Source organism: Embiotoca jacksoni, unplaced genomic scaffold (genome assembly GCF_022577435.1).
Source record: "Embiotoca jacksoni isolate LCO1_2020_lvr unplaced genomic scaffold, fEmbJac1.0.p SCAF_10, whole genome shotgun sequence".
Classification (NCBI taxonomy): domain Eukaryota; kingdom Metazoa; phylum Chordata; class Actinopteri; family Embiotocidae; genus Embiotoca; species Embiotoca jacksoni.
Genome location: NW_027185230.1, coordinates 7,233,938 through 7,258,374, shown reverse-complemented (window position 1 = coordinate 7,258,374; position 24,437 = coordinate 7,233,938). Strand labels below are relative to the sequence as shown.

Genomic DNA, 24,437 nt, shown 5'->3' with positions numbered 1-24,437 from the left:
CGTCTGGTTTGGATCGGCCACCAAACAGGACTGGAACAGACTACAACGGACAGCCAGGACTGCAGAGAAAATCATCGGTGCTGACCTGCCCTCCATTCAGGACTTGTACACATCGAGAGTCAGGAAATGGGCCGGTGGCATCTCTGCAGATCCATCCCACCCTGGACACCCTCTGTTTCAGCTTCTCCCCTCTCGTAGGTGCTACAGAGCACTTTGCACCAAGACCACCAGAAGCAAGACATTTTTTTATCTGCAGGCCGTCACTCTGCTAAACAGTTTAAATGTTTTACATCACTGGACCTTTTTGCACTACACCCAACCACATCAGCACAATTTGCACTAGGTGCAATTGCACCATTGTTTTATGTGTATATACGTATCTATTCATTCATTTCTATCATGGAAATATGTCTTTTTATGTTTTTTTTATGTCTATTTATGTCTGTCTGTTATTGTTTTTTTTTGGATGCTGAGAGCGAACCTAAAACCGGAGTCAAATTGTTTGTATGTGTCAACATACATGGCCAATAAAGCGATTCTGATTCTGAAAATGTCAGAGCTTTCTGCTCTTGATGCTTTCAGTTATTATTCATTTGACTAGTTCCCAAACAACAAAGCACACATATTCTGTATGTCATACTTCATGTAATTCATGATTTTCTTTCTGTACTCACCATAGCCCCTGTCTGTTTGATCACATGATGAATAGTAATTATAATGCCTTTTATTAAATGTAAATCAGTCAGTGTGCTCCACTGATAATTTATTTTCATCTGAATGGAATTATTTCTATTTTAATCAGCAATATTCATGTTTGAAGAAAAATCACATATTTCAATGTTTTTATTAGAACTGTCTGGTGCCACTCGCACTGCGCTGCATACATCTCTGTGCACTGCATCAATCTTCAGCCCCTGGAATTCTGTTCAAACTCTGTAATGCTCAAAATTATTACCAATTCCTTATTGCAGGAGGTACTTTTAGGAGACAAGTACAGTGACATTTTAGACACTCCTAATCCAACCTCCTCTGCATTGTATGCCTCGTATTTCGGCAGCACCACGACAAAGCCAATTTAATGTAGCCTCCTTTTATTTTCCCAAGTGAATAATCTGATTGTCACAGGGATTACTAAAACCTTCTCAGGTTAATGACCTAAATAAAGAAATTTAGATATGTCCTGTGACTATTTTCAGATTGCCAACTTGTGCTATATGCATACAAACTGAATGTGGTTATTGAACCAGCGTTCATGAGTTTAGTGTAAGAAGCAAAGATAAGTTCGCTGTGCTGGAAGTACTTTGGCTGGAGTTTTTAGTTTTTTTTTTCAATATTTGTAAATTAGGGGTTGATTTAACTGTGCTATTTATTACGACACGCACCAGTATAGATGCAAAGACAAGCACGTCTTACCTCCTGTTGCTTGTACTAACAGGAACCCTCCAGCCCTTAATCTGGCTGAGCTCAGGGTCAGCCACATCGATGAGCAAGGGCAGGCGAGGCATCCATACACTCATCTCCAGCTGCGCGCTCAAAAAACTGTAGGTGAAGTTGAGCATCACCCTGCTCTTCCCTCTCGTCTCCTTCCCGTTTACATATACATAGTCACAGCGCCCTGACACCTGAAGAATAAAAGGGAAAATAAGACAGGATAAGATCAGAGACAGACACAAAAAGATAAAGAGCGACAAAACCAAATCAATTTCAGACTGAATGCTAAGTGTTCAATTTCTTTATAAAAAGACAAATGTTTCTGTATTTCATCCCACATGAAGTAATGACATTTTGTCATTTGTGCTGCTTTGACAGAGATGATCATCTTTTTTTTTTGTCCAGTCTCAGCCTTTTCTGAGATACTGCGCGGTGGAGATATTTGGCATTGCGATCTGTAGTGTCTGAAGTGTCAGGTCTGCTCAGTTTCTTTCTTTCTCTGTGTGTTTAAATGTGTGCAGATCGTTCCTTAGTGTGTGTGTGTGTGTGTGTGTGTGTGTGTGTGTGTGTGTGTGTGTGTGTGTGTGTGTGTGTGTGTGTGTGTGTGTGTGTGTACGCACAGTGTAATATGTGACCAAGTAATATGACTTTGGTCCAACTTAACAGATGGAGCTGTGAAAAGACACAAACCTGTTTCATCCAACTCGAGAACAAAACCTTCGCTGAAACGTAATTATGAGCGGCTGGAGAAAGTACAACTTTAATCAGTTACCAAAGTCTTTCAGATGCATCTCCAGCTTAGATAAATGATATAGCAGGAATATCAGAAATATCTGTCATTATCTTCAAAGCTCCAGAATCTCTTTATCAAACATCTTTTCCCCTGAGAACCAAATCTATTTAACAATCTGTCATCAAATTTTGTTTGTAATCACTTGCATTCCAAATCATTTCAATCTTAAATACCATCGTAAGCTTGATTGGCACAACTGCTAATTTCAGCACATGTCCGCTAGTACTGACAATTGCGTCTTTATAGCAAACCAGTCACAAGAAGACTGTCATCTGTCTCCACTCCTTTGCATAAAATCTTGGCAGCTTTACTCTCAAATGATGTCAGACCTGCCCTTCTCTCTCTGAGGAACAAAAATGACAGCTTGGCATCTGTCAGTTCTCTCCTCCTCCTCCCTTTCATTTCCTTCTTCTCTTTCTCTCCCACTCCTTCACTCTCACCCTCGGTTGACACCAGTATTACTGTACTCTCCTACATGTTCCCACTTCCTGTAATGAGAACAGGTTTGGATTCAGATTCTAATAAAGAGGGGAAAAGCTTAAGGTTCCGTCTGAAGTTATCGGTTTCATAAATTAAAGATTCGTTTGTGTATGGTGCCAAAAACCATCCACTCAAATACATGTCAAGTGTCAGTTTGACGTGAGACGTTATGTGGTGTAGCATTTGATTGATCATAACTTAAGTTAAGCACAAGAGTGAAACATTATTAAACTGGTTTACTTAATTTACAAAATAAGAGTGCTTTCATGGGGCTTGGGTTGAAGATTTGTCAGCTAAGCACTTAGTCAAATGCCATAAATTTAACTGTCAACTATTCTGATGAATAATTGTCTCATCAAAGAAAAACATTCACTGTTTCCTGCTTCTCAAAATGAGTTTTCTGCTTGTCTCAGATTTGGATGGCTGTAAATTAAATATAAGCAAGATATCTGAAGATTTCATTATTTTCCATGATTTTTAAACATATTTAAGTGAAAAATGTATTCAACTTATGTAAAAATGTACCGAAATGTACATTACCATCAATCAATTCAGAAATAGTGAGAAAATATGAATCTCATACTTAACATTTGGAGTGCTTATCAAAGCAATGGAGCATAATAACACTACTATATGCTTGGTGTACATTTATATTTTTTATTTATTTAAAACAAAAAAAATTTAGGCAACCGTCCAGAGAGTGAGCTGAAAGAATCCACTTTACTTCACTCCTCACTGAGTCTCTTTGGCTTCATCTCTTCTGTTAATTTTGTCTCTGTCCCCCTCAGTGCTTTAATACAATTTCTATCTTTCAGTTTTGTTCCACTTTGTTTCAACCCTCCAGTTCCATCTGTATATTTCCTCATGAAACGTATTGTAGATGATAACCGTAAAGATTGAATTGAGATCTCTGGAAGGTGGCATTTTCTGCGCCACATAAAGAATTAAGCACTTGACTGATCTCCGTTACCTGTCTTATCACCATCAGTGTGTCATGAAAACACACAAATGGATGTCACTTCTCTGTGTGAACAATTCATTGTGTTACTTGTAATCCTGTTGTCTTGGGCGGCACACACAACACAGATAAGGACACTACTAAAAAACAATTCAGAGGGTGGCATAAATGAATGAGTTAATGACTAAAATGTGAACTGATTAAAAGTGATTGAATATCCAGTTCCAGAGAGAGACTAACATTTGACATGCGCACAGCATTGTATTGGGCGTTTTGACTGTTGACATTTTCTACAGGATATTAAGATGTCTCTATTCCATTTTATTTCACTTAATTTGTCTTCATGCTAATCTGAAATATCACTGAGTAGAGCAGTATCCCCATATGAGTCTTGCTTACAGCAGCAAGTATGTGCAATTTGTATTATTGGACACTATAGAGACTAGATGTCTCAGTTGACTCAGTTGTTTTTATGGATGCACTGTAGGTTTCTACATCATTGTGAAAACAAAAGAAACATTGACCCAAGTTAAGACGGAAGATTGAAACAGTTTCTTGTTATGACTGTTGAGCTGCATTTTACTGTTATATAATTAAAAACGGTCTACCCGGGAAGTATGAATTTTAATACCTGGCTTTAAAGGTAATTTTTTAATTTGATGAATAACATTAGGTGACATTCCCATAGTGTGCATTTCTGTTCACTTTCTATTATATTAGAAAATAAAATCTAATAATATTGTTTTTTCTCCATGAAAAAGTATGAAAAGACAGGGTGCTGTGAGTTGTACTAATTCCTGAACTCGCTTGTTACTGTAGAAAACCTTCTGCCTTATGACCCTGATAACGACCTCTGCTGAAAACAACAACACCGGTCGATTGTTTGAAGGGGTTAAAATGGCCAATGCTTATGTGGGCGACCGCTTGCAGTTGTGTGAACAACTACATATAAATTCTAAAAAGCCACACAAACTATATATCTGTCTGTGCAAGTAGTTTAATCCTACCTATATTTACATTTATTGTGACCACTAGTGGACATACTAATTATGACAAAACCAAAAAGGGAAGGCAGGACACTTGGTAATAAGATTGACAACGTCCCCCACAGGAAAGAGGTTGAGGTTGGTTGGAAGGCTCAAACACAGGATTTTCCCCCATTTGACCACTGTTTGTGACTTGTATGAAAAAAACATGTACGAACATACATGAATTAATTTAACGTTTTTTAAATTAAGCCACTTATTTAATTGTCGTCACTTATTAAATGTAAAGTGCGTTAAACTCACTTGTTTTGCATGAACAACAATCAAAGATAAAGACAGTCAGTTGACTATCATAATAGCCTAAGAACTTTGGCATATATTCCCTTTTGTAAATTGTAGACGTGCATTTGTGAAATGTTTCGCTTTAAAACGGCTCAGGGGAATAAGATACTATTAAAACTGCCTCAAGCTCATTTTCTGACATTTGACTGATTGATTAATGGACCAATTGTTTCAGCTCTACAATCAATATGAAAACACAGCATCCTTCAGTGGGGCTTTAATAACATTTAATGTTATTCTCCGTGGTAGAATAAAAGAAACTGATTCTGTGTGGTAGGTCTGGAGTAATCTTTGGGTAAGGTCACCACGATCCATACCGCAGAAAAGAAGAACTTAACCCTCAGAGTCTCAATGAAACTGAGCAAAGATGGAGAAGCCTCCAGATCAAAAAGTGTGTTATTTTGAGATTCCTTTGAAAATAGGGTGGAGAGAGGAGGGGCACCGCTTACTGTTCCCAAACCAGAAGGGTGGGCAGGGGAGAACGTTACTGAGGTCAGCGTCACAATGTGTGGTACTACTTCAGTGGATAATTAAACCCTTTGAGAGATCCGCCTCTTCACTTCTTTCTGATATGCATGTACGATACACAGAAACACACAAAATCAGCTATGCAACAGAACACAGATGCACTTGTTATACTATTCCTTTTCTACCACACAGGCTCACAATCAAAAGCAAACACTGTATTTTTTATATTTCTCTCATTTCATTTTTTAATTTTTTTTTTTTTTTAATCTCGCTTCTCCTTTCACATAATAAAGTGATGATGGATGTTAAATCTGTTGCGGCAGTAGAAAGCTCCCTCCTAATGACCACCTTTACTTCCAGTTTTTAGTTTGATACCAAATCCCGTGTGACATTTCCCAAACATACAGTTAGGTTTTAGATTTATTACCTCAGTCAATGAAAACCAACTTACAGAGTTTTGAAACTTACTTGAGATAGAAAATCAATCATAGTGAGCGGTTTGTCACCTTTATGGTTTGTCAAAGTCATGGTATTAGCAAGCAGTACGCACACGCACTGATGAATCTTCTTGTTGCATACAGCCAGCTTTCCAACAACATTATTTACAAGGGAAAAAAATACAAATTTAACAAACTGTATGTGCAAGTGTGTACGTGCATATAGTCTATGGTTAGCTGTCGTGGCCTTTGCAGCTGTTATATTAATGTGTTGTCACCCAAGTCCACCTGTTTAAATGTCAGTCTAACAGCACAGGTGCCAGCTGATTGGTCCCTGCCTGAGCACACCCTTTCAGGGAACGAGAGAGGTTGGGTCGATGAATATGATCTGGATCCTGTCGGGCTGCTCTCTCTTCTTCTTCTTCACCTGCCCTTTCCACCAATTCATTGCCCTTATTTGGACATGTGATATGCTGCAAAAAAACTGCCAGAGTATATAGTCGGACAGCTGTGATACTCCATGTGATATGATCATGTCGTTAACATAGTTGTTTGATATTGCTGACTTAGTTTGACCTTGTTGATATCGGAACTGATTTCCATCTGTTGAAGCGACACTAGGGCAATACAGCAATACAGGTTTTAAACCTTCTCTATATGTAAGGTTAGCCACCTCTTGTTTTTGCTCTTGTCAGCAGTAGTCAAGTGTTTTCAGACTGTTTTCGGATGTTTTTGTTATTAAGGAAACCTTTCAATTGTTTGTCATTTTTTGGTCCTTTGTTCAGTTATCCTTCTCAATATTTTGCATTCAAAACTTCACTCAATAATGTTGCTTCTCTGTTGTTTGGGCTTCACCACAAAGATAATTGTGTGAAATAGGTGTGGAGTTTGACCCTAGTTTCACATTTATCTGGTGACAGTGAAAAGTTTATTTGTGCTCACCTAAAACCAACATTAAAGGCGTGTAACTGTGACCATGATTTGTGACATCACAATTAGTCAATAGTATTAGTTGGATTTAGTTAAGTGGGATGGTGTAACTGGAAGCTTGCGTTTGAGATCTGCAGGGTTGTCACGCTGTGCTTCTGAACCCTATTTAGAACATAAAGTATAAAAATACACACCAACTTTTGTCTTGGATAAATCCGTGCAGCCTTCTTGAATTTGACAACTCTTATCAGAAGAGACAACATAGTTGACAGCTTCCAAGATAATCAAAAACAAACACAGATGAGCAGAGTTTATTTTTTAGATGTTCTCTTTTATGTCTATTGTAACTTGTTAAAAAGTTGGCTCCCATTTTATGGAAGCAAAGCTCATACTTTCAGTCTGTACAATATCTCATTTAGGGTTTAATATTTCACCTTCACCACTTGGTTCACCAAATCAACTGGAACAAACATTTTGGTATCATGCCTTTTTCTGGATCATTTCCTTTCCTCTTTTGATACACTTGCTTATGAGAACATCCACAGTTGATGAAAAAGGAAAAAAAAAAATCTGTTGCTGCAGTTATGTGTCTTAATGTTTTTAACGAAACGTTGAATCTGGATCTATCGATGAGGGAGTCCTAAAACCAGTCTAGCACACCAGCTGGAAAAAAGGCTCTCTACCACCAGAACATTTCCCTGATAATTGCTATTTCTTTATCTTGTGATTTTCTGAGGTATCGATCTGTGACTTTTTGAAAAAGTTATCAATTTCTACCATACCACTGAACAACTCAGGCCCTTGTTTTACTAAAAGAAATGCAGCACCTGCTTCCAAAACTAATGAGCTCCAACCACTTTTGCACCACAACTCCTCTTTGTTCATTGTGTTCACCCACTCATGCACATCTAGAAAGCTAACCATTAAGGAGGAGACAAATTGACAAACGGCACAGTAGAAGTAGCTGCTAAAAACGCCTGCCCCACTGACCTTGATAACCTGTTCATCTGTTGACTTGCACTCCACTGACTCTGTAACATCAGAGACTGCTCCGTCTGTCCCCACGGTTACCACCTTTACTGGAACGGCAACTGTACGCCCAGTGAGCACGGCCGTGTTCAGGATCTCAGTGTCCTGGAAAAGAAAACAGACAAACTTTAATATTACTGTAACAACACACCTCTTCACTGCCCGATGTGGTGCATTCATCAGCTGCTTGGCTACCAGATGATACTGTTTTTAACATCAGTTTCTTATTCTTAAAGGTACTCAGTAGTCTTTGTGCACTCTGACACTTTTCACTGAGAGTCTCACCTTCAGCTCTGACACTTTTATCCACCTCCTTCGTGTGTGACATCCTTATGTTACAATTGACTTTATTAAGACAAAAAAAAAAATCCTGTCTTGGGGGAGGGTTTGCTCTCCAACAGAATCTTTCTTATGCAGACTTTTTTGAAAACCTCGCCAAAGAGTCTCACTGGCTCAAATACTAAACACAAATACAGTGTCATGATCCATGATTAAACAGAGTATTAAGGTATTTGCTTGTAGGCCTTTTACTACAACTACTACTCCTACTTCTACTCCTAATAATAATATTGACGATGATAATAATGGTAAAATTATTGTCACTTTTCAATACAGTAGTTGCAAAGAAATTTACATAAATCAAATCATAAAAAAAATACAGATATTAAACAATGTATATTCTGCAAAATGATCTAAATTAATCACAAATTAGAAAAGGCCAACGTTTATACTCAAGTTTTACAGAGTTTTTAAAGTAGCACTGACTCACTTAAATTCAATCCACCTTTAGTTTTCAAGCTGGACAGAAGAACATTTACCAGTGTGTATTGGCAAAAGTAAGTGCTTTGGACTGTATTTAAAGAAATGAAGATGAAATACTGTATGTTTTGCTGCTGATGTGTGTTCTCCATACTCAAAAACTACTTTCAAGTGCATTTATTTGAAGGCCACATCCTGGGCTATTGCTGTGCCCTTCACATTAGTCGTCCCTTTTAAACATGTTCAAGTAGCCAAACAAAATGAGCAGCCATGAGTGTTATTATTCACTACCACATAGATTCTATAAAGCACAAGGGTGTTTGTGTGACTGTGATGAGACAAAGGGCTAGCAAGGATTTTTTTTTTATTTGTGACTTGTTTTTCCCATTAATTAAGCAGACAAATGTGAAAAATGCCTTGCACAAGTTGTGCTGAACTTGCTCAAATTGCTTAATTTGACTGACCATTAGTTCACCTGATTTGACCGTTATCATTAAGCATCTGCCCCAAACATATGGGCTATTTATTATTTATTTATTATCATTAAGAAGTGAGGTAATGAGTATGAAAAGCAAAAAAGTCTGCCTGAGCAGGTTGGTTGGGGGTTGGATGGATGGATTGATCAAACACTGGACTGTCACCCAGGAAAATGCTGCTCGGGTCCCATGGGAAAACAAAAAATAATGTTGGTTTTACTTTTTTTTTTTAGTTAACTTATGTAACATTTTTAGGTAACATAAAGTTTTTCCTAAACCTACCAAGTAGTTTTGTTGCTTAAAATCCAGGTTAGGTTAGGTTAAAATCAAAGCGGCAGAACCAGAGAAGACCATCTTTTAGTATTCCATGAATTTCTCTTTCTTCTGAAAATCCTCTTCCTACCCTACCTCAGAGATTCATGTTGGTAGTAGCTAATGTGGGGTGGGTTACAGGGGTAAGCCCACTCACTTCTAATTCTGCACTCCCCCGAGTTTTTCACTTTGAAAGTTTTTAGCCCCAACCGATGTTGCGCCACTGACACACTTGTTCCATTTTATTAGATTTTTTTTTTGGAGCCTCGTCTGGTATCACAAGAGACTTTATATTCACATACAGCATGTAGAAGTACTTCTCCAGACCTGTAAACAGTCTTTGATGTGTAAATTTTTTCCGCTTTAATGAACAGTTTACAGTACATTGCAGTAGGTTCACACTTCCAGTCACTTGAGTCTTTTACTGCCATTCTGTAGAACTCATCTCAAGAAAAAAAAAAACTTTTACAATAATACACTGCCAAATTGAAGTCATTAAAAAGATATCACAAGATACACTTGAGAGTGAAAGACCTTACAGAAGAGGAGGTTACAGATAATGAGATCAATTAAGACAACGTCTGGTAATCCTTGAGCTCTCAGTGTTTTGGTTGTACAGAGGATTTGTTCTAATGGTGGATCCTGCTCATCACAGCTTAGTTTCAATAAAAGACTTCTAAGCACTGTAACCCTTTGAAAGGCCAAGGAAAACTGGTCCTCAGACAGCTCTTTGTTCATTGAAACTACTGGCTGTCTGTTTGCTTTGTGTCATACCACTTGTGAGATAATAAGGATGCAATTTAAAGCTCAACTGTAGATGTATGTAGGAAGTCCGTGCCTTCAATATGAGGTAAAACCCCAAAGTAAAAGTGTTTAAATTTGTTTTTGTTGCCTATGAATTGAAATAAAGACCAAATACGTAGACAGGTATGGAAAAAAAAAGTGAAATAAGCTAGATCTCAAAGAGGAGACTCAGAAACTTGATCTGTGTTCTGACACAAGTGGTATAATAACTGTCTGCCATGGCTTTTACTGAGGCACGTTTTAAAATAAAGTCCTATCCAAACTCTGCTTTTCACTGAAGTTACAGGGGAAATAATATTTTACCTTGAACTTTTGCTTTTCAAACAACCTCGGTAAAATGTCTGTAGATGACTTCAAGTTTTTGTTACATGTTTTAAACGTGTGAACGAATATTTATCGCACATCTTTCTCATGCCTTTTGTGAATTTGTTTGGCCTGCCATGAGGAGAAACAAAATCTTTTCCAGAGAGTGCAGAAAATAAATTAGGTATCCTGGCAAAACTGAGCCTTTTAGCATTATTTTTACACGCAAAATTGTAAACACTCACAATGACTTCATATGAACTTGTGGGAATGTGCTTGTGGGCAAGTTTCATTCACTGCAAGTTTGCATAAAATGAAAAATACAGCGTACCTCCCCTTCCCAACATGGATTTGAGAGTGGTGTATGATATAAAACCTTTACCCACCACCTAAAAACCTGCACATCAGCTCTTATCCCTGTTCCTCATCTTTGTGATAGTTCTAGGATGCTGATGACACATAAGCATGTATTAAAAAAAAGTCCTTGGTGTGTGTTTCCTAATGGACAATTTCCTTATGAGGCATTAAGATTTAAACAACACCATAAAAACAGGTTTTAACGAGCTACAACAACATGCATTGTGGAGACTGTCTGTGCCACAAAGAACTGAATATAGATTAAACCCATATATAATCCACATGATGACGACAACACAACATTTTGAATTCACTGAAATTTAACAAGACTCCTTGAGTGATGCATTTTTCCATTCAATATTCCATACCTTTCACCGGGCAGCGCCTGGCTGCCTAACACCGGCCAGGGATTATGAAGTCCTGAAATGCATGTCTTATTCATGTGGCCTATTTACACTCAGCAGAGAGATAAACAATTATGTCTCCAAATGGCGAGATGATTGGCTTACATACACAACCATATATACTCTACACCAACCCACACCTCTGTCCATTAAAAAATATGAACTTTGGCACACATAAGGACAAACCCACCCTTGCTGCCCAGCTGGAAAAAGAGACATTTTCCTCATTATGCAGCAGCTTATCTAAACAACCTCTCATTGCAGTGCAGTGAGCAGGGCAAGAAAAGAGGAGAAAGACGGGGAGAGCGGGGAGAATCGATGAAAGGCCATTACGCATTTGTGGAGCTGGGGTGCAAGGGTGAACTGTGCGGGGGCTGATATGGGTGTGAATGTGTAAGGTAGACGACTGACAGAGGTACTGCTTAGAGTGTACGTGGATGTCTGCAGGCTCAAGGACAAAGTCTACTGTTGTTCCACAACTCTGACATATATATTTTGTTGAGATCTGATGACTAGGTGGGCATGAAGGATGTTTGAAAGCACTTTTGGATTATTATTTTTTTCCCCTCAGTTTGTAAGAGGGCCTTTTTTTTTTTTTTGGTTTGAAAACAAACTCTCATGGGGGCTCTACCCATACCTCCAACAAATCCACTATTTTAAGCAATGGCTGAGAAGCACAGTGGGTTTAAAGCATCCTTACCCTGTATTCATGCATTTTAAAAATGCAGAACAAATAACAAAACACTTGTTGTAGTCGTTGGTTTTAAAATCTTCATACTTGTCCTGGATACAAACAGTTTACAAGTAAAGATGTGGTCTGCCACAAATCATTTTATTTCCACTTTTCTGTCCACGTGAAGTAATTGTACTAATTTGTGAACATTTATCTTCATTGTATGGAAGCGAGTGAATGGCACTTTAATCCATAAACTAAATAAATTCCTTGAATTTTTGAAACCTTCTATAAGTTGAACACATATAGACAGACAACAATTAATTATCAAACGTGCAAACTCTTAATAGGAAGTTGCTTTCTTTGCGAAGGTGACCACTGCACCACCAGTCTGCACTCTACAGTGGTCTACAAACTTTCTCTGGCTTTATGGAAACATCACCTTTTAAAATGATCAAAGTTAAACGACAGCTTTTAAGATTATCCATAGAATGTAAAGTAATTGCAGTGTTGATGTCATGCTGTCCATCTGACGCGAGTGAAAAAAAGAGCTGGTGTATTCTAACCTGTAGTTATGATGAATGGAACAGTAAACACGATGATGGATAAAACTCTTGGCAAAATAGAAACAGAAAAAGAGTTAACATTGGTGTTGCTTGGGGACAGCTTCTGTGCAAGTAGAGAATGAAGTTTGATGCTGAACTTGTAACTTTTCTTATACACTAGCGAGAAAACAGCTGTTCATGCTAACTGGCTACGTAGGGATAGATTATGAAGACAACTAATTGTATTATGTCACGGATGTTCTGCTTATTGGGCATACCAGGACAAATCCCAGTGGGCCGCCACATTGGTGGGGCGGTGAACCGTCAACAAACCCATAAAGTATTTACAGATGCTGTCTGTCTCTTCACTGCAGAGGTCTCTGTGTGTCTGTCAGTCAGGGTGCACTGAGTACATGCTGCATATGGTCCGGTCCCAGCTGACTAGTTCAGGGAAAAATGTATTTACAGAGTAAACTTCCGTATAACTTTACTGACAGTGTCAATATGTTTAGTTTGCTCAATTAGCCCGCCATCCATCTATCTACAAAACTGAAGTAATTTTAATGTAGCAAACAAATCAGCTGTACTGACCATGTTTGGGCAATTTAAAACAGATCTTTAGTGCATATAATTAAAACCTAAACTGGACTGAAAAACATTTTAAATGCCATTGAAATACGGTTTTGCTGCAGCTGTTTTCTTGCAACTATGGTCTTTCTAAAAGGGGAGATAAACATGCTGTGATGTAAACTAAAGTCATATGTGATTATCATTTTTTTTTTGTCTTTCCACTACTGGGTGCATCCAGTCTAACTTGTAAGTTTAGATTAAGCCAATTACTAACTAATTGCAGGTCAAGAATGTAAATTCTACCAAACTGTATAAACTCAGAGAGCTGGTGTTACACTGAAATCTGTCACCCATCAGATTCGGTAACCTGTCCTGATATTCCTACCCTCACTCCTAATGCCTAAATCTGACCAACAATGCCGGAGAGGAAATCTGATGCCTCTCCGATTTCAGTGCAACACTGAACTGAAGGCAGACTATCAGACTTAAACATAAGGACATTCAGTACATTTAGAACAATATAATTGTCTCTATATATACAAATAGAGGTGGTGTGTTGTGTCTCCTGCGCTGCTACAGTACACCCTGTACAAGCACAGGAGGCGTGTTACAGGAGTCATAAAATGATAGGTAGCGACTAATCTTAGACACTTATTCAACGGGATTGGAGGAGGAGGGAAGGGACACATCTGAGATATGCTTTATCTTAGATCTGGGAGCGTAAACACTGTTTAACACTGGCTGACAATTTATTATTCAGTGAGTGAACAGATGCTTCTGACCGCCTGAAAAAACACAACTCAACTATTCACTAACCAGCTGAGATTGACAGCGAGCTCACAGGCCCTTTGCTGTTTTGGTCAAAAGCCCTTACGAGTGGGATTTATATAGCCTGTGCAGCACTCTCAGCTATTCGGTTCATATCAATTATCAAATATATCAAAAAGTCTATTCCCTCCAGCACCTATACAGTTTCTCCCTGCTACTCACACACATCGGAACATCTCACAGCCTATCGCAGGAGATAAAATGAGAGCGAGGGCAGGGGAATCGACACCTCCCAAGGATATTATTTTTGTTCTTCTTTTTCAGAAACAGTGATACAAAAGCAGGGGAGAGCGGGGTTCATACAATGTAATCTTTCCACAGTTGGCTTGGGAAAAAAGCCAAGTTATTCTGCCGAAGTCGGAGAAGCTGGAGCAAGGTGTTGATAACCAACCATGATGGTGATGATGTGATCGAGCGATCAAGAAGATGGAAAATGCCTTTTTTTTATTTTCTCCACATAAGGAAGATGTCAGTTGTTGTAGGCGCAGCTGCTGAAAGGTACTACATTGGGAGAAAATATAACTAGGGAGGTGAGTGTAGACGAATAAAACACCATCATTTGTTTAACATGCTAAATTAATGCTTATTTTGCACATACATCAGATACTTAATGGAAAAAGTGCACTTTAATCCGATCTGAGGTTTTCTGTAATGATGAAATAGGCTAAATAATCATCTCTTGTGTCTTGACTGATTTACCAGAATTGGCCAAGAAACTGTAATTGCAGTATTTGCAAATAAGGAGTTGGGGGTAGTTTAGGGCCACTCTGCCATGACCAGGAGTAAGAAATACCACCATTGATTATTAAATCAGGACCTGCAGTGATTTATATTCTCCTTATTAATTAGATATTGATTTATAACTTGTTGGCCTGGCGATCATTGGATTTTGTTATTGTGTACTGTGAACTCTAAATACTTTTAGTGAGATTAAATATTAAGCCTTTTTTTTTTTGCGGTTTTGTTGTTCTGCCTCTGCCTTTCCCTGCCTCTAACAGTAGGAGAGGAAAAGGCAACGTCAGCAGTGATAAATCGGCTGTCCCTGATAAAGCCAGTCCATATTGTGAGGACCCGTTTCCTGTTTCTGGAGGCCATTTGATTAGAATAAACCAGAGAGCTCCACTGGACTGGACCGTGGCCCAAGTTGGCAGAATAAAATACTCTGAAGCCAGACTGACAGAGTGAGAGAAAGGATGAGGGGAGGCAAACCAGCGGAAATAAACAAACAACAACAACAACAAATGACATAATAGACTGGCTTAGCTTCAAAGTAAAGCCTGACTGACATACATTGAAACTGTAGCTTGTGAGCGAAGAGAAGCAAAAGAAACATGTTTGGTGGTGGGAGATATAAAGTTTGTGTGTATGTGTGTGTATGTGCGCGCTGTACAGATGATATGCACAGCATGTGCATGTGTTATAGCCAGTTTTGCTGTTTCTCTGCATCTCTGCTTCATGCTCACAGTTACAAAGATTCCTATTTGGAGGATGGCATGAATTTTATTTCAGCCACAGAGAAACTGCAGTGGGGCAAATGAGGGCTATTTGATTCGGTCAATGGAAGCTTGGTTGCAGTTTCTGAGCAAGCGAGACGAGAGACTTGTTACGCAGGCTAAAATCCAACTGATTAGATGGTGGTTCTCAAATTTGTGTAAATGTTGGACTTTGTTGGACATTTGTTGGGTGGCTAAAAATGGTTTTAGTTCAGTTTCAGTTTGTTCAGTTTTAAATATATATGCTGTATCACAGTTGCTACCTTTGAAAATCCTTGATAGGATTTAATCTTATTGTAAAATAATAGAGCTGAAACAATTGTTTTATAAATCAATAAGTAAATTGTCAAAAACATTGTAGGAAAAAACATTTTCCGGCTCCTCTTAATTCTGGGTAAATATGTTGGCTGATCAGTAACAAGAAACTGCTACACAGAAAAGAGTTGTTAAATGACATTTAGAAACTGACACTGTTTCCCAGTTGGAGGGATCCTTCAGAAGATGTGTTTTTAGCAGTATCAGCCTCAAATGAAGTGTCATTTGGGCTCTAATGCAGGCATTTATAAAAATGAGGTAGAAGGAAATTAAAATCAGGGAAAACAAGGTCCTCTTGATCAAAATAAATAACACTAAAACTGTTGTTGGGTTGAGCAGAGTTTCCTTGTTTTGATGTTTCTGTCTCTCTGTTGTCGTGTCTCCCTCTCAGACTTGAAGTTCAGGATGATCAGGACTGGGGATGATTGTTTCTCAAGAGGACCTTGTTTTCCCTGATTTTAATTTCCTTCTACCTCATTTTTATAAATGCCTGCATTAGAGCCCAAATGATACTTCATTTGAGGCTGATACTGCTAAAATAATATACTCTTCAAATACTCTTCCTGACAATGAGACAGTGTGATGGATGTCAGCCTGCTGGAATACTGCTGGCTGGTCCTAATGCCACCATAGCACTTTGTGTAAATTACACAAGGACCGTTTTCTTTTGAACTTGTTTTTGTTGCGTGCAGAGGACACAGCTTCCTATTAATTCTGTTGTCTTTGTTGCCTCTGTCTATCGCCATCTGTCAAACAATTGTATGAAGTCAGAATGGAAAAATCACAGTTTTGCCCAATTATTATTATAATAACAAAGTGCTTACCCGTGACCGAAAAAAACGTCCTGCTGCTGGCTCTGATTACAATGTAATGGGACTGTGAGCACAAAGCTAATGTTATTGAGTTTGAAATGGAGGGAGTTTTAGGAGCTACGAGTTCAATGCTAATGATGACAGTTGGGATGTATACTGTGGGCAATGAGGGCCACACTGGCTGTCTCTTCTAATGAAAGACCAGAGAGGCACAGCACAGCATGAGACAGATAAAAAATTCATGGGAGGATGCAGTAAAAGTGTTGCGCACTCAGCTGACATGCTCTCTGCATGTACCGTCTTTTAAGTGTGTTAATGAAACGCTTTCGCAATCTCTCTCTTCTCGTCTCTCTCTTCTTCCAGGTTGTCTTCTGTACAGTTCAGCATCCCAGTTTTCTTTGATACTTTCTTTAGAATTGGAATAATCAAAATGATTTAATCCAAAGCACATATAGCCACTCAAAAGATGAGTTCGCTGAGTCCTGAATATCACATTAATGTCCAAGGCCTCTAATACAATAAGAGGAAAAGAGTATCGACAGAACCGATAACTTTCTCTTAGCTGGTCTTCTTCAGTTTGTACTTTTGATCATTTGAGATTTTTGGGGCTGTTAAATGTATTGATTTAAGAGCTTTCAAACAGAATGTGTTATTAACTGAAGAGCCACTGGGGGGAAACGCTACAAAAACTCTTCATCTGAGTGAATCGTAATCTGTTATTAAATCCTCAAAAAGAGGCACTTTTTTTTAAATCCACTCATCTCAGCCTGTTTTTGATACAAATCAGCTTGTTCTCACAAATTTTCCAATATTAAGTGTCGTTTCCTAATATTGCAGTGTTTCCTCTATCTGTATTTAATACAGAGTGAAGCATTTCAACTTTGCTTTGCTGAGCTGATAATGAGAACAAAGCGATTGTAACAACAAGCACCGGGTATAAGTGAACAATAAAGCAATTATTGGTGATATCATTTTCAGGAAATCAATCTGCAACTTCACAAAAGTTGCACAATGTGAAAGCAAACATACTCATTAGATAACAATACGTGAGAAAAGACAAATTCTGTGAAAGAAGTTGGCATACTCTAACTTCCCGATTCGATAACTCATTTACTAAACATTGACAAAACACAAACAACATCTTGTGTCTACTGCAAGAAGGTAATCAGATACAACCTAAATATATTTCAAAACTGGGTGATATGTGTCAAACAGAAAACTAATAGCTTGTTAGTCATGTCACGTCACTATGGGTGGTTGTTGATATATATTTTGATATATTTTTCCATAAATGTCAATAGTTTATGTAAACATTATACTTTGATTATGTTCAATAAAAATAAGCGCCCAAAAGTTTTTTTTCACATGCATGCATGCTTCACCTGCACCACACTGAAGATAACAATACATTAAATATTCCTGAAACAAGAGAAAATGTATTTTGGAAGAAATGTAATTATCTCATCCCAATGCCAGAATTGTCCTCTCATTTCCAGAAAGAATAATGTTAAAACTGAATGTTAGCTCACTTATTGAGATACATGTTTTCTGCAGTGTTCAGCTTTAAACTAGAATTCTAAAATATCCAGCGCAGCCACAAAAGACACAATACTGCGAGTCATCGATTGGACTACAATACAAATTGCCCTGTTATATTTTAGTGGGAAAGAAGCTGTTCTGAAATAATGATGAGCTTTGTGAATTGCTGCAGGATGAATATCCATACTGATCTTTCTTGTTTATTTATTTATTTTTACAGTGGTTGCATTGAGTCTACACATTCAGGAGTTTTTGACGTTTTTTTTTTTACTGTCTAAAGCTTTTCTACATAGTTGTTGTACGTCTTCTCCCATCACTTTCCTCTCAGAAATCTTTTCACACTCAGTGTTTCTCTTTTAGCACTATTAACATAGTTGTCACAATTTCAGACAGTTATCCTTGAGGACAGTTTTTAGGAGATGTCAAATTAAAGAGCTAAGTGGAAAGCACGAGTTGTGCATTTCATGTTTGGCAGGCAGCTGCCATGTGTGTGTGTGTGTGTGTGTGTGTGTGTGTGTGTGTGTGTGTGTGTGTGTGTGTGTGTGTGTGTGTGTGTGTGTGTGTGTGCGCGCGCGCGCGCGTTTCTCTGTGGGAGTAGTGTAGGCCAGAAGCGATCACAGGGAGATGAGAGTTTTATTGAAAAGGGGTCCCTGGCATTTTGTACACAGACAAGTACTGCTGAGTGCCAGGAATGATTGGAGTCTATCGCCACGTTCTGCTGCAAAGGTGAAGACTGATGTCAACTACTAACACTGAGTGTAATCACACTATTTGTTGACTCTGACTTACCTGTCTTTAATTCATTAGTTGAGTCTGAAAGTGCCTTATGTACTGTCAAAGCATGTGTTTTCCCTTTAGATGCACAGTGTACTTCATGAATAATAAAACAGTATTGTATAAATGCCATGACGCTGAACATTAGAAATGTTAAAAAACAAACATGCTCCCAGAGAAAAAGTGTCAGAAGTTGTCTCAGTCGTGAACTTCAAAAGGAGGACATCAGATGTCTCGATGCACAGATGTCAAAGTTCTGGTTGGTCTTGAAGACCTCAGGCTGTGCTTTGGTTTGTGTGCAATTGAAGCTGCAAACTGTAAATCCGCTGTACATTAAAACTGGAAATAGGCATTTAGTGTCACATTTGCAAAATTGTACCGCCTAACTGATATGCGTTGCAGTGAAAATGTAGACAGACCAGATAATGTGAATATAAACATACAATTTACTGAAGTCCTCAACCATGAAAAATCACATTTCACTGAGACAATATGGACAGCCTCTCCAATCAAAGCAAATGTTCCACCAAACAGCTGGATCCAATAACAATGCAAATGTTATATTTTTAAGTGTTAGTTATAAGTGTTAGATTGTTTTTCATTGTGCTATTTCAAGTTACTTTAACTTTTCAAGTACCCAAGTAAATTCATTCAAATTAATATTCTGAGTTACATTATGCAGATTTAAGTGATCAAAAAGCACAAAGTATCAAAATAAATCTTCCAAAATGCTCATCCTGTCCTCCCTGAACAATTCAATTATTTTTTAGATAAAACTTGTTTTTTTTTTCCAGATATCTACACAAGCCTCAGATGCTGTGTTAATGTATCTCAGCAGGTATAAAAAAATGTACAGTCCAAAAAATGTTTTTTTACTTGATATCTTGACTTGAAGATGAAGACTTTTCCTTTCATGTGACTAGAGAGTTTACTTTCTCTATCCAATTTAAAAAGCAGTTCATTTTCTTTATCATTTGGCCGGTCGTATTGACCATTAGAAAAGTGACTCTCACTTCTCACATTTTTGTGATTATTGAGATTCACAGCTGTTGTCAGGTAAATGTGTTTGTCTGTGATGTGGTAGATGATTCAAGTATTAGACCTATTTATATTACAATATTTTGTCTCATGTTACAGTTACTGCTCTTCCCTTTGATTCCACATTTTGAAACACACTGAAAATTATTTTAATAATGGTAGTTATTATTTATAACATCACAGCTGCAACTTGTGATTATTTTCATCAACACTTTATTTACCAGTTATTTTTTGGGACTAATAGGCCATCATCAAATACCTGAGAAACTAGAATCAGAAATGATTCAATATTTCTCCTTAAAATATCTTTTCGAGTCTTAAAATAGTTGCTGATTAATTTTATGACTAATTGATTTATCAATTTAATTACTGCAGGTCTGATAAGTTGTCCGTGTTGAATTCCTGCACACTGTCAGTACACAGACCTGTCAATCACGTATGCATTAGACAATTTAGTTTCTTTATTTATAAAATAAGCTATAATTTCAGTATTTATTCACTTTTAATAAAATATTAAAAGTTTAGAGATGTGGTCAAAGTCTAAAGGCTACTCAGAAATAATAATACTAGTTTATGAAGTGCTTGAAGGCATTTTGATTTTTACGTGGCCATTATCAGTGAACGAAATTAAAACTGCTCATCTCTTTGCAACACTCTGAATTATTTTCTCTTCATTTTGGAAAACAATTATGCAACAATTTATCAGGTTTACATACTCATTATCATAATACAATTAGCAATCTGAGGCCACTCGCCAATTCATTCAAATTTGGATTGTTAAAATCCAAACTCAATTAACTTCTCAGTCAGCAAACTGAAAGCGGCATTGTGCAGCTGACTGACAATTAAAAAGTACAAGCTTTGTGTTAAAAGTATTCGGGCCTGGCTTTTCTTTATGAGGCCACTGCATTGTTTTATGATTTTATTACTACCAATAAGGAGTCTAAACACTGATGTATTTTGCCACAAAAAAAATTGCATCCAAAGTCTTGGCTAAGGAGCCAACAGAACACGGGATCAGTCAAAATGATGTCTCTTGTTAATCACTGAATATATTATCCTACTTGCATGCCCATTTGGAAAAATACATCATAAAAACTGTCTGTTCACACTGAGGGAAAACGGCAAACAACTCTCTTTAAATAGAAGCGTATTTGCTCACCATTTTTCTTAAACCATCAATAATGCTACTCTATTTCCACTCCAACAAGTAAAAGAAGTCGTTGCTTAGTAACCGCCAAAACTATCATCCCAGAAACCATGATAAACAGCAATGTGGGTTATTGATGTTTATCTGTTTAGTTTTTTTGCCATCAGAATTGGATTTTTGGTGAGATTTACTTCATTACATTTTTTTTTTCAGCTTTCTCTTGTTTCTTGAAGTATTAGGATACTGACACATTTTGTTTGTGTTAGCTTTGTGCTTCACACTGGATTTAACATGAAACGATGCGGATTAGCTCAAAGTCAACATTAAATCAAGGGTATTTATATCCATGTGTCATATGAAAGAGGAAGAGTGTTGAAATTGTAGCCCTCTTTATACATTTTAGAGGAGAGCCAGTAATTTGACAAGTTAACAACTAAAGCCATCGAGTTTTATGTGTTATTAGTTGCATTATTTGTGAGCAATAAATACTTAAATCTATGACTGCGAGACATTACACGACATTGCTTTCAGTCTTGTCTTCTGCTTTTGCAAAACATGCTCAGTTGGATTTAGGTCAGCTGACTCGGCCAGTCAAAAACATTTCACAGTTTGACCGTTAAGAAACAAAAAATAGAAACTGTCTTGTCTCTATGTTTCGGATCACTGTCCTCTGCGTGTCTTAAAATGGGGTGCTTTGTTTAAAAAAGAGCTGCTCACACCTGAAAACCCTAACACTGATAGCTGTCAGTATAATAATATACTAATATACCTATTAGTCATTGTTATACTTCAAAACAAGTGATCAAAAGAATAAGGAACAACAAACAATGTCTGGCTGATTTGCATTCATTTCAGTTGGTTTGAGATCTTCACGGGTACTGTTCCTCCAAACCGAGCTTTGACCCAAATTATATTCAGTCTAATTGGGTTAATTTAGTCCACTTTTACTGTGTTGCCGCAGATGTCAGACGGGTGTGTCAGCGTGTAACACATCCCTGTGTCAAAGGGAGTAGGATTGTAATCACACCATGCCAGAGCTCTAGAAAAATAACACACGTCCCCCAGTGAATCAGAAGATGTACTAATTGCATCATTAAAACAATACAGGGCCACATTGGTAGACGATAGTTGTTCAAGTAAGACATTAAATCTGATAAATTCCAGAAACATATATTAAAACACTGCACAACAATATTAATCTTTCAACTTCAGTAGTATAATTAAGAAATATGTGCAGGCCTTTCTATAGTAGAAATACATGCACACCTGGTGAATTGGATTCGATCGGGCAGTGCAGAAGTTCTGGTTAAATTTTTTTGCATGACAACCTTGCATCCACATCCCATTTAAAGGATTAAGGAGGCTGTTGTGTTTTACTCAAGGCTGAAGTTGGTCTGTACATGGCCATACAGGCACACAAATATCCATATGCATACAAACTTCTGACTTTGCTCATTCCTCACCATGGCTAGTGGCACGATGCCGCCCAGGTCCTGCGGTGCCAGGCGGATGATGGTCTGCACTTCACTGGTCAGGGTGCGCGTGATCGGATACTCCACCTGCCACGTCACCTCCCTGCCCCCCTGATTAACCATCAGCCCGTTCACCTCCAGGTCTACCTGTAGCACTCGCTGGTAGCCCACCGCTTCCACTCTGCAAAGGGAGAGAGGAAGAAGATGCGTGTTTTAGATAAAATGAGGAGGCGAACAAAGGCAGGTTCCAATAAGAAAAGGCAAAACAAAAAAGACTGTGTATGGTTGGATTAAATGGGATGAAAAAATAGGAGGGGGAAGAGCTCAGGTAAAGCAAGGAAAAGGAAAAAGCAAAAATGTGATTATGGAATAACACAAAATGGAGCAGTGCTCAGGGAAGAAGAAGTGTGTTAAATAAGGTGAGAGACTGAAATGGAGAAAAAAAAAAACAGAAGCAACATCAATGTTCGTCTATTACCAGGGGAAAAATTACAGATAAGAAGATTAATTGTTCATTTTAACCAAATAAGAAAACATGCAACACAGATACTTCACGAGGAGAGGATTGTTCTGCAGTATTACATGCAGATATTGTGCGGGATATGCTATTTTCCCTAGAATTTGAGCAACGTTTCCCTCATTCCAAAATCTGATATGAAACTAATCGTGGCACCATTGAAATTCATTCTCACATCCAGCCAGAATCATGATGTAGGCAAAAAAAGCAATTTATTTTTCCCTTTGCAATATGGAGCCTCTCTTGCAGAGATTGTCAGGGCCAAGCAAATAATTTTCTCTCAGCTGATGGAGATGCAAACAAAGCAGAAAGAAATGAATGCAAAAATAATATCCTGCAAACTCATTTGATTTGCAGAGTGCTGAATGGTTTGATCAAGCTGCTGCCTCTCCCTCAGGTGTTCTTTAATACAACTCAATGCTACTCCTTTTCCAACAACCAGACACAGATTAACAGTACACACTGTCTTAAAAAAAAAAATACAATTGGCACTTTGGGATCTGGAAGTGGCTCACAGACGTAAACATTCAGATGTTTACTGTGAAAACAGTTAAAAGCAATTCAAAGACACTTTTATAATTTCAGAGAGTAAAGAGGCAATGTGAAAAATGAAAAATTTGTTAGCATAAAAGCTATTTTGAATGTATGCTGTCCTCTTTATATTTATATCCCTAAACAGTATGTTGTTGGGTGTTGCACAATTAAAACAAGGCTGGAGAGAGCCCAAATTGAGCAGGAGGAGGGGGAGTAGGGATGTAAGATCCAAGGTTTTCCTTGAACATATTTTGGCCGAGCCTGCATTTAAATCTCCCACAACTTCCCCTTATGTTCGCACTTCAGACACTATCCTGACTTCAAAGTGCAGATTTAGGGATCCACTCTGGTAAGAAAATGTCTAAGGGAAAACAGTTTTGGAGGCTGAAAATCGGTGTGGATGAAAACAGCTGGAATAGCAATTCTAGGTCAGGCAGAAAAGCTTTCCAGTTTCGTTGGGTGATGTTCTGAATTATACTAAATGTTTCCAAATAGCCACTGAGGAGCTTTGCCATGGGGTGATCACAGGTGAGTACTCGTGTGAATCTGGCTCTCGCTGAGTGCTGTTGAGATGCAATTCTGTTTGGAGCACAGAGGAATGTTACTGGTATCCTGCAGTGCAGTATTGCACAGATGGTGGTAGTTCGTTGTGACATTATGGGTGCTGCTGAAAATCTTAGATTTTTTTTTTCCCATAACATATGCCTGCACACTTCTTTTCCAAAATAATATATACATAAAGACAAATAGTGACTTCATGCCAACATGCAGCTTATTCCTCGGAGCCATGGAGCTGAATTGTTGTTGAAAAATGATCAAAATTGCCTGAATGAGATAAATTGTCAGTTGGGTTACATATTTCTTCACTCTGATATACAAAGGCACTGTAGCTTATTATTAGTTGAAGC

General features: G+C 37.9%; 1 protein-coding gene across 1 annotated transcript in view; it reads right to left on the bottom strand.

The window, feature by feature from the left end:
• LOC138206433 (transmembrane protein 132C) overlaps nt 1–24,437 on the bottom strand; it is a 141,588-nt gene that overhangs the window by 12,388 nt on the left and 104,763 nt on the right. Inside the window, exons 5-7 of the mRNA XM_069163150.1 lie at nt 22,470–22,659; nt 7,816–7,959; nt 1,414–1,622 (exon numbers count right to left, since the gene is read on the bottom strand). Coding sequence (XP_069019251.1) covers nt 1,414–1,622; nt 7,816–7,959; nt 22,470–22,659 — 543 coding nt within the window. The remainder of the gene's footprint in view (nt 1–1,413; nt 1,623–7,815; nt 7,960–22,469; nt 22,660–24,437) is intronic.